Source organism: Lampetra fluviatilis, chromosome 28 (assembly GCF_964198595.1).
Source record: "Lampetra fluviatilis chromosome 28, kcLamFluv1.1, whole genome shotgun sequence".
In the NCBI taxonomy this organism is placed as follows: Eukaryota; Metazoa; Chordata; class Hyperoartia; order Petromyzontiformes; family Petromyzontidae; genus Lampetra; species Lampetra fluviatilis.
This window is the reverse complement of record NC_136302.1, coordinates 4511516-4526150: the sequence shown is the minus strand read 5'-3', so window position 1 is coordinate 4526150 and position 14635 is coordinate 4511516. Positions and strand designations below refer to the sequence as shown.

Here is a 14635-nt window from a genome sequence, read left to right as displayed (position 1 = left end):
ATAAATCAAGACCCCCGACAGCCTTGTTAGAAGGACCCAAAAGCATACTCTGTCCCGAAGCCTCCCTCACCCATGGTTTCCGCAACCGGAGGGGAATCAACATCTGTGAACCCGGGGGCACTTGCACTGTCTGCGTCGCCACCGCTTGTATCGTAGCGCACGCCGTCCGAATGTCAGTAGGGCCCGTCAAAAATGAAATCCGGCGACCCGATGGCAGTTCAATGCATCGTTGATCGATAAGAATTTTAATGGGCATTTTAGCCAAAAAGTCAGTGCCCAAAAGACACGGAACTGCCAAAGAAGACGAAACGAAAACGGGTCCCGACAATTTGATATCTCCAATGCAAATGGACGCCCTAACCTGACCGATAATGCCCAACGATCCCCCATTAGCGGCGTAAAATGGCACATCCACTGGAAGCAGCGGACGACATTGGACCGGAAGAATATTATAAATGAGGTCCGATATAATAGTTGCCGATGCCCCCGTGTCCACTAACACCCTAATCTCAACCCCATCAATAGATCCCGTAACAACGGACGAACCCGCCGAAGCAGCCACAATTCTATGCCCCAATTCCGCCCATTCAATGTCTCCCTGGTCCCGGCCGAACCCCCCTCGCCGAACCGAATCCCCGAACCTTAACCGGCCCTCCTCCGCCGCAACGCGGCGTCCCATGTGTGCCGAATAAACAGGCCGAGCGTGTGAGGTGCCGCGACTTGCCGGGGATTGTAGAGATGACTTGGGCTCTCGGTCGTCGTCCAGCCGAGCTCCCATGGCGCGCTGCCGCGGAGCGCGGCACCCGGACGCCACGTGGCCCCGGAGGCCGCAGTTATAGCACGTGACGAGGGTCGGAGTAGATCTTGGTTGCTCCGACTTTCGGCCCGATCGCAGAGGCGACCGGGCCCCCGGCCTCCAGTCCCCTGGTCGTCCCGTGGCGAACGCCTCCTCTCGTGGGCTGACGACTTGGGGTTCGGCGACCACCAAACCCGGGGCTGCGACGACAGCAGCGTTGCAACCAACGCCTTGCTTCCGTTGTAGGGCCTCGTGCGCTTGAATACTCGTGGCGACTCTCAAAGAAGAAATATCAATCTCGTCAGCTGTGTTGATAGGGACCCCCAGGTCCTGCGCCAACTTGAGCAGCTGCTCCAAAACCATCGCGTCTTGGCCCTCCTCGTCCATCCGAGGGAACGCAGCATCAGCAAGAGCCAGCAACGCCGTGCGATAGGCCAGCGCGGTCTCCGTGGCCGCTTTCCGTCTTGCGTAGAACTGATGGCGGCACGTAGAGGGAGGCCCGTAGACCCTGGCCAACAAACCCAGCGCATCCTTCAGCGTGGAGCGGTCCGACTTCCGTGCAGCCCTGAAGGCCGCGAGCGCATCGTCGTCCAGCATGGCGGGCAATGCCCGCAGCGCCGTAGCATCGGACCACGCTGACATCTCTTGATGCGCCAAAAACCTTCGCTGAAATTGGCCCCAGTCTCCGCCTTCCGCCTTGAAGGCCGACAACGTGGGCAGGCGCTGCTGAAAAATGAAGTCATCCGCCTCGTGGTTCCTCTCCGCCTGTCCGTCGGTGTCTAAGATGGCGGCTCCAGCAGCAGACGTAAGATGGCGGACCCCCTCGCGCGCTGATGACGTCGATGCGCGCGCTTGGGAACCCACCACCACGTGGCGCTCGCCGTTCCCGCCAAAAGTAGGCCCAGGCGCAATGGCGGGAATCCCCCATTCGTTTTGGCGGGAATCTGCGGGGCGACCTTGTAAAATGTCCCCCACCGTCCCCGCTCCTCCCGACGAGCTGATCTCCGCCAAGATGGACGCGGCGGCGAGCAGCAGCTCCGCCAGTCGGGAGTGCGCCTCACGAAGCCCGGCGTCTGTCCCCGGTCGCTCGGCCGGCGCCGTCGACGGACCCTGCAGCGTGGGCAAGTCCTCTTCCTCACCCCCCGCCACCAGCGGCCCCGAGTCGTCCAGGTCTTCCTCGCGGTCAATCCCGTGGGTCCTACGGGTCTTCCTCGTCTCCATACTTGGAAGCCCGTTTCACTTCTGACGCCAGATGAAGTATTGGAAAATGACGGCAGGAAACTCCTTGACGGGAACACACTTCTTTTATTAAATCTTGACTTGTAACAATACAACGCGTGGCCTCTCTTCTTCACAATGCGCTTCTCTTGACTCTGGATTCTGTGCTGCCGGCTCTCTGTGCCTCGTGTAGACTCCGCGCCTCGGCTACACTCCTCTCTCGCCTCGTGTAGACTCTGCGCCTCTGCTACACTCTCCACTCGCCTCGTGTAGACTTTGCATCTCTCTCTCTGGCTACACCGTATGCATACTCGGCTCGTGTAGACCTTCCTCTCTCTCTGGCTACACCGTATGCATACTCGGCTCGTGTAGACCGTTCTCTCTCGCTGGCTACACACTATACATTACTCAGCTCGTGTAGACCGTTCTCTCTCGCTGGCTACACACTATACATTACTCAGCTCGTGTAGACCGTTCTCTCTCGCTGGCTACACACTATACATTACTCAGCTCGTGTAGACCGTTCTCTCTCGCTGGCTACACACTATACATTACTCAGCTCGTGTAGACCGTTCTCTCTCGCTGGCTACACACTTATACCTTACTCTCCTCTACTCTCCATTACTCTCCATTACTCTCCTCTCCGGGCTCTATCTCTGCACCTTCGTCTTCCTTTCTTAGATGGTTCCACTTCTGCCCCTGCTCCTCTGTGCATCACCTTATATACCCCTTCTTCCCGGGAGACGGAGCGGATGCGGACCTCAACGTCGGCACCGCTCCTCAGTTACCCAATCCCCACGCGCTATCCCTACGATCCGGTTCCGCTCAGCGCGTGTTTCCACTCCCCGACCAATCACACCGCGCTGCTACCCGATCACTCCCTCTGGGCGCGTCACCGGCACACAGCCAATCAGCAGCACTACCCCCACCCGCGCACTGACGCCTGCTCCTCCCCGTCAGCGCGCGTCACCACACACACACCCGTACATTACGCGCTGGCACACGACATATACACCCAGCGCGTATCACCACTACACATATGCACATGTAAAAAAGACAGAAGGAATAAGCTATTTTATATGTGGACAACAAACATTTCTCACAACAAACCTGTAATCATATAGAGTGTGTTTAGCCTCTGCTTGTACAATGCTGTCAAATGCAAAATGTAATTAAAAACGACGGCTTAGTGGCCAAAATTACACGTGCATTTGCTAAAACTTGTCATTCGTAGCCAGGTGTCTTGATCCTTTGTATCTCACATTTTTATTAATTTGACCACACAAGCAAGATTATCCTGCAATTCTTCCAGCTAATGTGGGGGATGGGAAGCCTGCGGGGAGAAGAGCAAAAGGGGAATTATCCAAGAGATGGAGAGCAGCGTTCTGAAACTCTTTATAGAAAAAAAATCTGCAGCCATCTTGCATCCCCATCTGCCATGTGTAAAGTCGTGCTTAAAGCAGCACTCCGCGCAGGTTTACCGAAGCCATCAAAACTCTACTTTTTTTGCGAGTGCCATTATCCGGGTGTGTAATGCTGCCAATTTTTAGTCTGTCTTTCGCTTTTATCATTGCTATATCATTTTAGCAATCTTGCTACGGCACTCGTAGGTAATTCCCTGCAGCTGTACAAGCTCGTTTTGTGATTCGAACCGCTGAACCCATTAAATCCAGCTCTGCGGAAAGTATGCCAGCTCCTGGCCAATTTGCGGCACATGATGTGGAGTATTTCATTCCACTTGAAGAAAGTAATGTGTGCACTTTCAGATGCAGATAATGTATCGCTCATCAAATTTATTTAGTACCAGGCTAGAGCCCCTCAGGAGTAAGACCAGAGGTAATGTCGAGGCCCATAATCGTACGGTCGAACAATTCAAAGTGTCGAATGTGCAGGAGCAATGCCTATACTGTGCAAAACTACATTTCGACACATTAAATGTATAATTAAAATGAATAAATAGCAATAATAAAAAAGAATGATGGCTATTGACTAAATTTGTCTGCACCTGCATTTGCACAGTTAGTGTCATCCATGTTTTCACCACTGCTGAATTAAACTATTCAACATTTTAAAACTTTTTTCCCCTAGGAAAGGCCTACTGAGCTATATAGTTATACTGGTAGGAACCTCCTGGTTCCACCAGCCCACAGGGGAATATTGTGTCCGTCCGTCCGTCGTACATCTAAAAATGGGAGGGGTGGGGCTGGGTAGAGAGGGGAGGGTGGGGAGGGGCTGGGTGGGGAGGGAGGGGCTGGGTGGGGAGGGGAGGGTGGGGAGGGGCTGGGTGGGGAGGGTGGGGCTGAGTGGGGAGGGGCTGGGTGGGGAGGGTGGGGAGGGGTGGGGCTGGGTGGGGAGGGGCCGGTCACCCCGTGGTGCCCTTATAAAACTCGACGTTTAACCTACTCACGGAATACACCACGCCGCCGTTGACCCTGGCCATTGACCGAGCAACCCAACGTTCCTACCAGCTCCCTCCGCAGTGTTTTTTTTAGAAGCGACCGGGCCACAAATGATAGCCCAACGAAGTGACTTGCCATGGTGATGCACGTTGATTCCAAATGCGGAGAGAATAACCCGGAGGACCCGGAGAAAAATCCACGTGACCACGGGGAGATAGACACGCAAATTCCAAATATGCAACGGACCTCAGTGTCTGAATCGAACCCACGACCTCCTGTATACCAGGCGAGGTAGTTAACATCTCGCCACCGCGGCGACGTCCCCATACTTCGTGGTCCCAGGACATCACATTCGGTCCCGCTCCCTGCACGTGAGCTGATCTCGTCGCTCCGTTTCCTCCATGGGCATCCTTGGGTTGCGAATTCCGTTGCCAGTCTCATCCATCAATGATCATCGCTGCAAGCGTTGTGCCCCTGCCCAAGCCCAATTGATTTTCTTCAGAGTCAATACGATACGATATATACTGTCATTGTATCATCATCATCATGATCATCATAATAATATTGACATTAGCAAAGTGAAAAATACAGGTGTTTTGTCACGTAAAATAAATTGTCGATCTTAATTATTCACATTTTTTATATATATGCCCATAATTATAAACCTTGATTTATAACCACACATTGTGATCACATCAATCTTATGAGTTTATTTTGAGGTTCCAAGACTGCCTGAGGCCAACAAAATCAGATACAAATGAACTTGAAATATTTCTGTCTTGAGATTATTCCCCGCAGGTCAATCTAAAGCAATATTCTCAAACTCCTTTGTGACACAACTGTCCTCCACATTACATGGCTTTTCCTTGCTCTACTTATTTCATGCTCGTGTTGTTTGTGAAGGCACGATTTAAGCGGTTTTCTGCGGTATAGATTCTTCATGCATTGGTCACCAACAGGCTTAGATTCAACATCCATTGAAATCCGTTCAGTGCCGGGCGTCAAAATGGAGTTCAATCATTACCCAATCTGGTTTTACGTAAGTACTAAAACGCAATATTTAACTTTGACTCGTTTATTTCTGGTTATAGCCTGATGAGTGCAGCTGCCATGAATTTTATAAATGTCATTGTAATAGTTTTATATTTATCATTTATTTATCTTCTATGTATTTTAATTACATATTTTTCCGTGTTATTATGAAAACTGTATTCTAAAACTAACAGCCTTTCAATGACTGCAATTATTGTCTTCTCGGGGGTCAACACCTTAATTATTGGTAGCGTTCATTTCGACAATAAGTTCCTATTTCGTCAGTTTAAAGTTACCATTCGTTTCAAGAAAGAACTTTGTAAAATAGTATGTGATTCAATTTGAGAATGGTTGTTCAGAAGCATAATTTCATGTACAGGTGGCTGAGATAACATGCACCGAAGAGATGGACATCAGCTTGTGTTCAGGTGCTCGGTGGATTTAAGACCGCTAGATCATACGAGATTTGAGATGCCTTCATCTAGCAGTGGATTATTCCTGGTTGATGCTGATGATGATATTTTGTGGATGGTAAGCTCATATTTTTACACAGACAGTGAAGCTAACAATTCTGATGCCACAGCTGAAACTGAAAAACTATAGCATGAATTTCAACTAAAATACTAGAATTTGTATATCCAAAGAATTACGAATTATTATCCATACAAATAAATTGTACTAAATGTTGTATACTGTAAAACAAATGGAAGAAAATATAAACGGCAAGTAAAACTTCATTCGTGTACAAATCATTATTATTTGAAACGTTTTTAAACGTGTACTCTGAATGTAATGAAAGATTGATTTAACAAGCCAGTTTGCCATCAGTTATATTCTGGTTATCAACAAAAAAACTTGTTATATGTGTTTAGCAAGTATTAATTAATTTATCATCGTGACTCTGAACTGCCACATAACACATTCCTGCGGAGGGATCTGGTAGGAACGTTGGGTTGCTCGGTCAATGGCCAGGGTCAACGGCGGCGTGGTGTATTCCGCAAATATGGCCGACTTTGAGGGCGGGCACAAGCCGGCGTGAGTAGGTTAAACGTTGAGTTTTATAAGGGCACCACGGGGTGACCAGCCCCTCCCCACCCAGCCCCTCCCCACCCAGCCCCACCCTACCCAGCCCCACCCTACCCAGCCCCACCCCTCTCACCCCCACCCAGCCCAACCCTCCCCACCCAGCCCCTCCCCATCCTCCCCTCCCCACCCTCCCCTCTCCACCCAGCCCCACCCCTCCCATTTTTGGATGCACGACGGATGGACGGACACAATAATCCCCTGTGGGCTGGTGGAACCAGGTGGTTCCTACCAGTATTAAGAATTACATTTGAGCAGTCCAGCAAAACGGATTCGTTTGTAATTAGCATAGTAACCCTTCTGTAACACAAGCCCGATTGCAAAATCAATTGTGACGTCCGTTGCTGTGTAATGAGCCATTTGGCAACAACGGGTTCATTCATCCCTAAACGCTCCGTGTACTTATACTCACGTAATGTTAATGATGCAGAGTGTCGACAATTAACGAAAGTTATGCACACGGTAGGTTTATGTTGCGAGTTGCATTAGCGTAAAGTGTACCCTGTGTGCATGTGTGAAATTGGTTGGGTATAATCTGCAAAGAGATGTATTTTGTCACCCACTTAGCTACACTGCTTCGTGGTTATTCAACAGATCTTTTTTTTTTCCACGGGGTTTTTAAACACCTCTCTGTTAAGCAACAGTTTCATTCAAATCTAACCTTGGATAGAGGACACTTTTGTTTGGTATGCTGAATTTTAATGCGATTTCAAGTATGGTATGGCTTGCAAAAGCACATCGGAATTAAGCTGGATCTGGTGATTTCTGAGTGGATCTAGGGTAATACGCATTGTGTAAGTTTTAGGCCAATACCAGACAGGTTTCTCTGTATTTAAATCCCAAATATAGCAAGTCACTGGTTTTGAAGCTGTTCCCCATTCATTCTGACCACCATATTTTATGTTTATATATGCATCATCAGGAGCAGCCATGATCTATCCACTGCTGGATGAAAGCCTTCCCAAAGCTGTCACCATATCAGAACTGTAGCTCCTGCACGCAAGTTGATCTCATTTAGTCCATTTCTACAGATGTCGATTCTTTTTGCGGCCATTCCTTACATTTGGTTTTCTCTCCGCTGCTAGTTTCACCCATCAGTGCCCCCGTTCATTCTCACGACGTGCCCTGCCCAAGCGAACTTAGTTTGGGGGGTCACCAAACTTGAATAAGGATTTACGTGACAAACTTTACTAATTGGCTGTGTCGGGTGATGGTGGGTTTAACGACACGTTTATATTTACGCGTTCTCACCCAAAAGGTGTATTACGAACTTACTTTGCGAACTGGGATAGACCCTCACCTACCTTTATTTCCTCAATCCAATGCCAACCTCGTGAGGCGTCGTCTCAGCTCAACACGTTTCACCGACGAACTCGGTGCAATGTCATGCGTGTTACCCTCACTCGTAAGAATGTTTTGCTTTTAAACTTATGTTACAGTGTGTATTGTAGACAAAGACAAAGCTCCTCATTCATTTACTCGGTAAGAGCATTGTTTAAAGGATTTGGATAGTTGCACACACGAGGGATGTCACGTTTTTGTTTTTTTACCCAATAACACATTTATATAGCTTTATATTGCTAGGTGTGTAAGCTTAAAGTATAACCTGTGTTTATGTGTGACATTGTTTGGGTGTAAACTGCAAATAGATGTATTTGTTGCCCACTTAGCTGCACCTCTTCATACTTTTTCAACAGATCATGTTATTTTTGTGTTTAACATGTGGCTTTTATATTCGAGGAATCTACTGTGGAGAATGTGTCTCTCATGCTTAGGGGGTCAGAAAATCAAATAGGATTTCATTTCAGAAAATTCGAAAAGCAGCTTTTATTTAACAATAGATTCCCCCCAACCCCCACCCCCAAAGTTCTATTCCAACAAATAGTTTATGATGAAAAATAAGAATAGGTTTTACCCTTTCTGTCAATGAAACTGTTTCTAGATTTGAAGTTTTCGTGACTGCAAGGATTCATATTCTTTGGTTTTTTCGGTAAAGTCACGTAGGTAAAAAATAAATAAATGAAAAAACAACTAAATTAAATCACGACGTTTCGGAGGCAACACAAGCTTCCGTCTTCAGGTGGAACCGTTAGAGCCAAATTCACTGTAATAAGTGAAGAGAGCTAATAGAGAAACGCGACTATATAGGGTAAGAGGGGGAGCCAAGGTAGGAGGGAGGGGGGGGTTGCTGTTGAGGGATCGAGAGGGGGCAAGTGCTACGCTGAGTTAAGCGGATTGATAACATCTATTCATTATGCGGGAGAGGGAGGGTATTGGAGAACAAAGGGGGGCGGTAGATGGGCTGATTAATAAAACTGGTGTTAAGATGTTCAAACAGAAAACAGAAACCTTTTGCAAGCAATCAAGTTCCCATTAACCACATTCAGTACTTGTGGTGAACATGCAAACAAACATCCTCTGATAATTATATATGCATTGTCTTTGAAACTGATTGGTCCACACCAGAGACAGCCTTCTTTAGGGCCTCGTCTCAAACAGTATTAGACCAGAGAACGCCAAAAGGCGAACAGCACAAGGACAATGCACTATGAGAAGTATTTATAGCTCGGGGTGAGCAGCTACAAAATGGGACCTTTTGATACTGGCAAAAAAGGTCCCATTTTGTAAATAGTTTATTCTTCCTAGTGTTCTCACAGCACTCTAGGGCACCACCTTCACGACCTCCTCCTTTCCACGTGCCCTCTTACACATTTCTCGTCATCCTCCTACAGAGCTTGCCAGACGTTTTCAAGTCTCCTTCCCTCCAGGTTCTCCCTCCAACAATAATAACGTGCCCCTTCTGTGCTCGAAAATTCCCCATTACTACCCTTCCTGTCCATCCTTCCAAAGTTACGTCCTTCATTCCCCAATTCAGATACACTATTCTCAGACGTTTAATCGTCTATTTAAACTGACCGAGTGTCATCTCCTTGCTGGTCCTTCTAGTTTACCAGACTGCACAGAGGATGTTCCACACGATTCTAACGTTCAATTTGCATCGCTGGGTTAACAGCTGGTTTCCCATGTTTCCCCCCATTCCGATTGGCTGAAGTTTGCATTCAGCTTTGGTCACAAAAAAAGTGTGTTTACATCTCTAAAAAAATCCATGCAAGTGAATTCGTCTATTATGGTCAGTTTCTCTACAACTATAGCAATTGTTAGTGTTGCACTTGTGTATTGGATAATCGTTTTATGTACACCCAAAAAGAAAATGTAAGTGAATTATTGATCTGGAAGGAAACTCGGTGATGTGGAAACCATTTGTCACACTATCTTAAGGCTAATAATTTTATGGGTAAAACAAATCTGATAAAACTGAACTCTATCTTTGCAGGCTGTCTTAGTTTGATGCTGATTTAGCACCTAAATATCTAATGGTTTAGCAAACCCACAATGAAAATCGACAATAAGCCTACATGAGGCCTCATTAGGGGCTATTGACCAAAGTATTGAGCTCTTGTTTTTTAATCAGCTGCTGTTTTTTTCTGTCTCACTACAGCAGCTTTGAGTACTATTCGTGTAATATAAATCATCCAAAATATGTATTATTTTGTTTCCAGTGATATATGTTAGGCTGTCTGCAGGTAGCTAATAAACTGTCGACCGTTGAATTTCCGAGTCATGAAATAGCACACCTGCTGATTTCTGTTACCGTTTTAATATTAATCACAGCTATCTCGTGTGCACAAAGGTTGATGTTTTGCTAACGCTCCTAAAAAGTTGTTGTATACACATTTGCACCTGTGCATAAATTTGAAAAGCCCGTCATCTTTGCCAATGTGATGACCACACGATGTTAATCTCTGCTGCTCCCATCCGCTCGCCTTCCTTATTCGACCCCTTTCATGAGTTGATGTGCGTCAAATGTGTCCCAATTGACTTCACAGTTCATCCCTGGATTAACATGTCTATAGCATCACACATCCTCGTCCACGACAAGGGCCAGTCACTGTGCAACACAATAACTTCTCATTTGATCATCATCAGCAGTAGCCATGATCAATTCACTGCTGGTCGAAAGCCTCTCCTAAGTCGCCACTGGTGCCACGGTGGCAAGATGTTAACTACCTCGCCTGGTATACAGGAAATTGTAGGTTCGACCCCGACCCTGACGCTTGTATATTTGGAGTTTGCATGTTCTCTCCGTGGTCACGTGGATTTTTCTCTGAGTCCTCTGGTTTTTCCTTCCACATTTAGAATCAACGTCCGTTTAGAGAATTTGGCTGCTATACATTTCCACGTGATAAGCCACTTCATTGAGCTATAATTTGTGATATCCAGGTCACTTTTAAAAAGGAGCTGGATATCTCAGTAGGCCTTATCTGGTCAAATAAATTAGTTTAACAGTTTAATTGCTGCCTATTACAGTTCTGTCATGTAACAGTCTGCCGAGCACCTGCACGAGGATGATTTTAATCGCTCCATCTCCTTGGTGGACGCATTCTATTAATTGGCATCCTTTCTAAATGAGAATACAAGGATGGCTATTTTACAAAATTGGAGCTAAGAACCTGTTCTCTAATATTAACCATTCACGTGTACATGTTGTGTTTATAATTACATCACAATGCCTTGAAAATACCTTTGATCCTGTTTATCTTGTGATAATTATTATTCGTGTTGTTTTTCCAACCAACATTTTATTGTTCGTAACATATCAATATTATGACCATGGTGCTAGTCCAGGGGCTGGAATCTGTCATGAGAGAAAAGCGATTGACCATTCCATCTCACCCACTTGTCAGTTGCCCTCAGGGGACCTGTTATGTGCATGCAAATGTTTGTGCATTCCCAAATTCGATTGCATCTGTAAATGACCACCAACCCTCGTGCAAACTAAACCCTAGGAATGCATTAATAAACGCTAGCGTAGCACGGATAGCTGCGGGTGATCCACCTTGCTCACGAAAACAATAGTTTTGCGTTGCTTGGGAACATTCCCGGTTATATGTAGCGGAATCCAGCATTGCCCGTGAAATGCTAAACGCTGCTGACATTGCGCTGAACGCTGCATCCATTGCGCTGTGTGTTTGCGGTGCCGCAGACAATCAGTTCAGGATGTCCATCCTGGAGCGACTGGAGCAAATGGAGAGGCGGATGGCGGAGATGACAGCGGCCCAGCAGCAAAAGCCGATGGCGGGCAGCGGAGAGGGCAGCAGCACGCAGGTGCAGGTGAGTTGTCTTTGAACTCCTCGGCATGCTTCTCTCTTTCAACTGAGGCTTTTCTCACCGCGTGGGTTTGCACGGCTGTGCCGCGACGGCTCTCCGATACACTTTCGGGTCGAGCCGCGCGACGTTCGGCACAGGGTCCACTGTGCTGGGAGCTTCTTAACATTAATTCGGTTTCCTGGAGAAGATCGCAGTACGCGGAGTGAAAACGTCGGACAGCGCGCCCAACAAAAAAGGCGGTACAACCGGAAACCCCATCTGAGAGTTGTTCGCTATTGTGAACAGGGTAAATGAAGTGGAGTACGTGGGTAGTTTTTTATTGACTGTTGCTGTTGAAGTGTCGTCATCACGAGAACTCCGGTTATCCTGGCAGCAGCAGCAGTGGCTTTTGGCTGGCCATCGAACTAAGATGGTAACTGCATCCTCGGACTTTCAGATGTGCTTCTGCGGCCGTCTGGATCTCTCTTCCATCCGATATTAGGAAGCCACTGGCAGCTATAATGCACTTTTAAATCTAGATTAAAAACGAATTTCGGTAGAACTGCTTTTTGTGTTTAGTTGGCTACGTATAGTGCGAAAGAAGTTCAACATACATACATATAAAGATGAAGTACATTTAATACTTTACTCTGATGGAAATGGTGATGCAAAAGTAAGGGAAGGATATTTTCAGGTTCCTACACGTTGTGACCAAAACCAAGCCTCGTTTGGCTACATTAGAGGCAAGCAAACAAGAAAGTCCAGCTGACTGTTGTTCATGATCTAGTACATATAAAATTAAAACAATGCTAAGTAGGATTAATAACGTGTCTCCATCCCTTCTGTGGCAGTTGTAATTCTGTGGAATGCCCCAAGTCTGAGCAATTATTTTCCATCTTGGAGAACTATCACACAACATAAATTAAATGGGATAGGGGTAGTTAGGATGATAATTTTTCTGATCTCACGCTAATTGAATATGTTCCTTTATGGAATAAATGCACGTATACAGAATGCAATGAAAATACCCCTAGTTAAAAAAGTATATATTTAGAACACATTAAAAATACTTAGTGTGGTCTGGAAGCGTATTATAAGTAACGCACTTTACAATTGTATGCCATGTAAAGGCAACGCTTGCTTATCAACTGTAATTAACAATCTATTGTTATATAATTACAATAACCCCCCTCCCCCCTCTGATCTCCGCACCTGTTTGGGTGACAGTGACGACGCCATCTTGCTCTATTTAGGACCGGAAGCATTTGGATCTCTTCATAATTCTGGCAAATCGCCCTATGATGCTGGATGTATAATTACCCGCAAAACGTCGTACTCAAATTGTAAATGTTGTGGCATACTTTCCAACACAGCGGTGGGCTGAAGTAGTAACTAATTGGCACGTGTTGTTTACGTCACAAACCTTACTGGTTGGCTGTGATGAGTGGTGGCGGGTTACGACACATTTATACTTACGCTATCTTACCCAAAAAAACCTATATTATGAACAAAAACAACATTGCACAGACTAGGTGGGAAGGGTGGGGTGGTTGCTACGTTATTGTACGAAATCTTTAAAAGTCCAAGCATACGAATTTCCACTCATGTATTTCTGCAACAACACAATCTTGATGAATGAACCTTTGGAAACCCACGGTGGCCACAGCTGTTTGCGCAGATGGCCGCTTGCCCCCCCCCCCCCCCCGTTCAGTCATGAATCCCAAACTTGGGATGGAAAAAAGAGAAAGTCTGCCTCCGCGCTGATGAAAGGGTGCAAATATAGCTGGCCTTGCTGATGCGAGTCCGCTGATCTGCCAGTGACGTCAGCGACACCCAAGACGTTACTTCAGAGGCTAGATCTTTTCCGCACACCCGGGCTTTTTTACTACTACTACACGGGACGATTTGCTTCTAATTTTAGTCGGGTCTTGATAAACAGACGACTGAGTGTGGAGTCCCAGTTGCGAAATAGGCTGCTATTTGCGTACAGGGTGGGGGGAAAATGTTTTTTTCATTCGTGGCTCGGGATAAAGAATGACTGGCAAGTGCTAAAGATCTCACGGGGCGGCATCCTCCCTCTTCGCGTGTCGGATGGTACTCGTGATAGCTAGCCCGCTTATATGCCAGACCTCATGGCACGATTGCCTTGGTTGACGTTTCAATCTCTTTTCTGTTGAATTATTTTTTATTATTGTAGTGGATTCAACTGAGACGTACTATATAGTGGTGGTCCACCAGGCTAACCGCACTAATTACACGGTAACTAGCTACAACGGACCGGACCACAGTTTTGGTCCAGGTCCACGTGTTGGAGACTCTGTAGGACGTAGAACGTAGATTCTTCAAGGATTAGCAACAGCAGCCGGTCCCTCTCGGGGACCCGGCTTATATCCTCTGTGGCGCGGCTGGTTCCGCCCTTGTCCACGCCCACCTTCGAGAATGCTCGAGCAGGATCTCGGACCTGACACGTGACCACCCCTAGCCCCTACCTGGGGGCCCTGTGTAGACTTTACCGATCACGTGTCCTTCAGGGTCAACCAGAGTGCCATGTCCCGGAGTAACCCCATTCCCATGGCCGGCACTCTCACACCCTATCCTGTAGGGGTCGGCACTGCACGCAGAGCGTGGTGCCATCCAGCGCTGTCAGTCAGTGCTCACCGAGCCCCTCCAGGGCCGGCATTACACAGTGACATCCGCGATGTCACTACATTATAATACGTCAACATTGTATTTATATTTCGACTTGTCGTCACTATATATGTGTAAACAATGTCGAGGTGACCAAATCGAGAGGTGTCTTTGGAGTTCTTTTCTCAGAGCTTATAGCCAGGCTCGAGATGTATGCCCCGGTCATGGATTACATGTGCATGAGTTTAGACACATCCCACATCCTTTGACACTATTCATAGAAGACATCCAGGGTGAAATTTTGACATCAAACCCCGTCAAGGTAATGCTA

At 46.9% G+C, this 14635-nt stretch overlaps 1 protein-coding gene across 12 annotated transcripts in view; it reads left to right on the top strand.

Annotated features, from left to right (window-relative positions):
* Positions 1-14635, top strand: part of LOC144942709 (calmodulin-binding transcription activator 1-like) — a 529165-nt gene that overhangs the window by 452885 nt on the left and 61645 nt on the right. For all 12 annotated transcript variants that reach the window (XM_078869561.1, XM_078869566.1, XM_078869559.1 and 9 more), the window contains one exon: positions 11573-11700. In XM_078869561.1, the coding sequence (XP_078725687.1) occupies positions 11573-11700 (128 nt within the window). The remainder of the gene's footprint in view (positions 1-11572; positions 11701-14635) is intronic.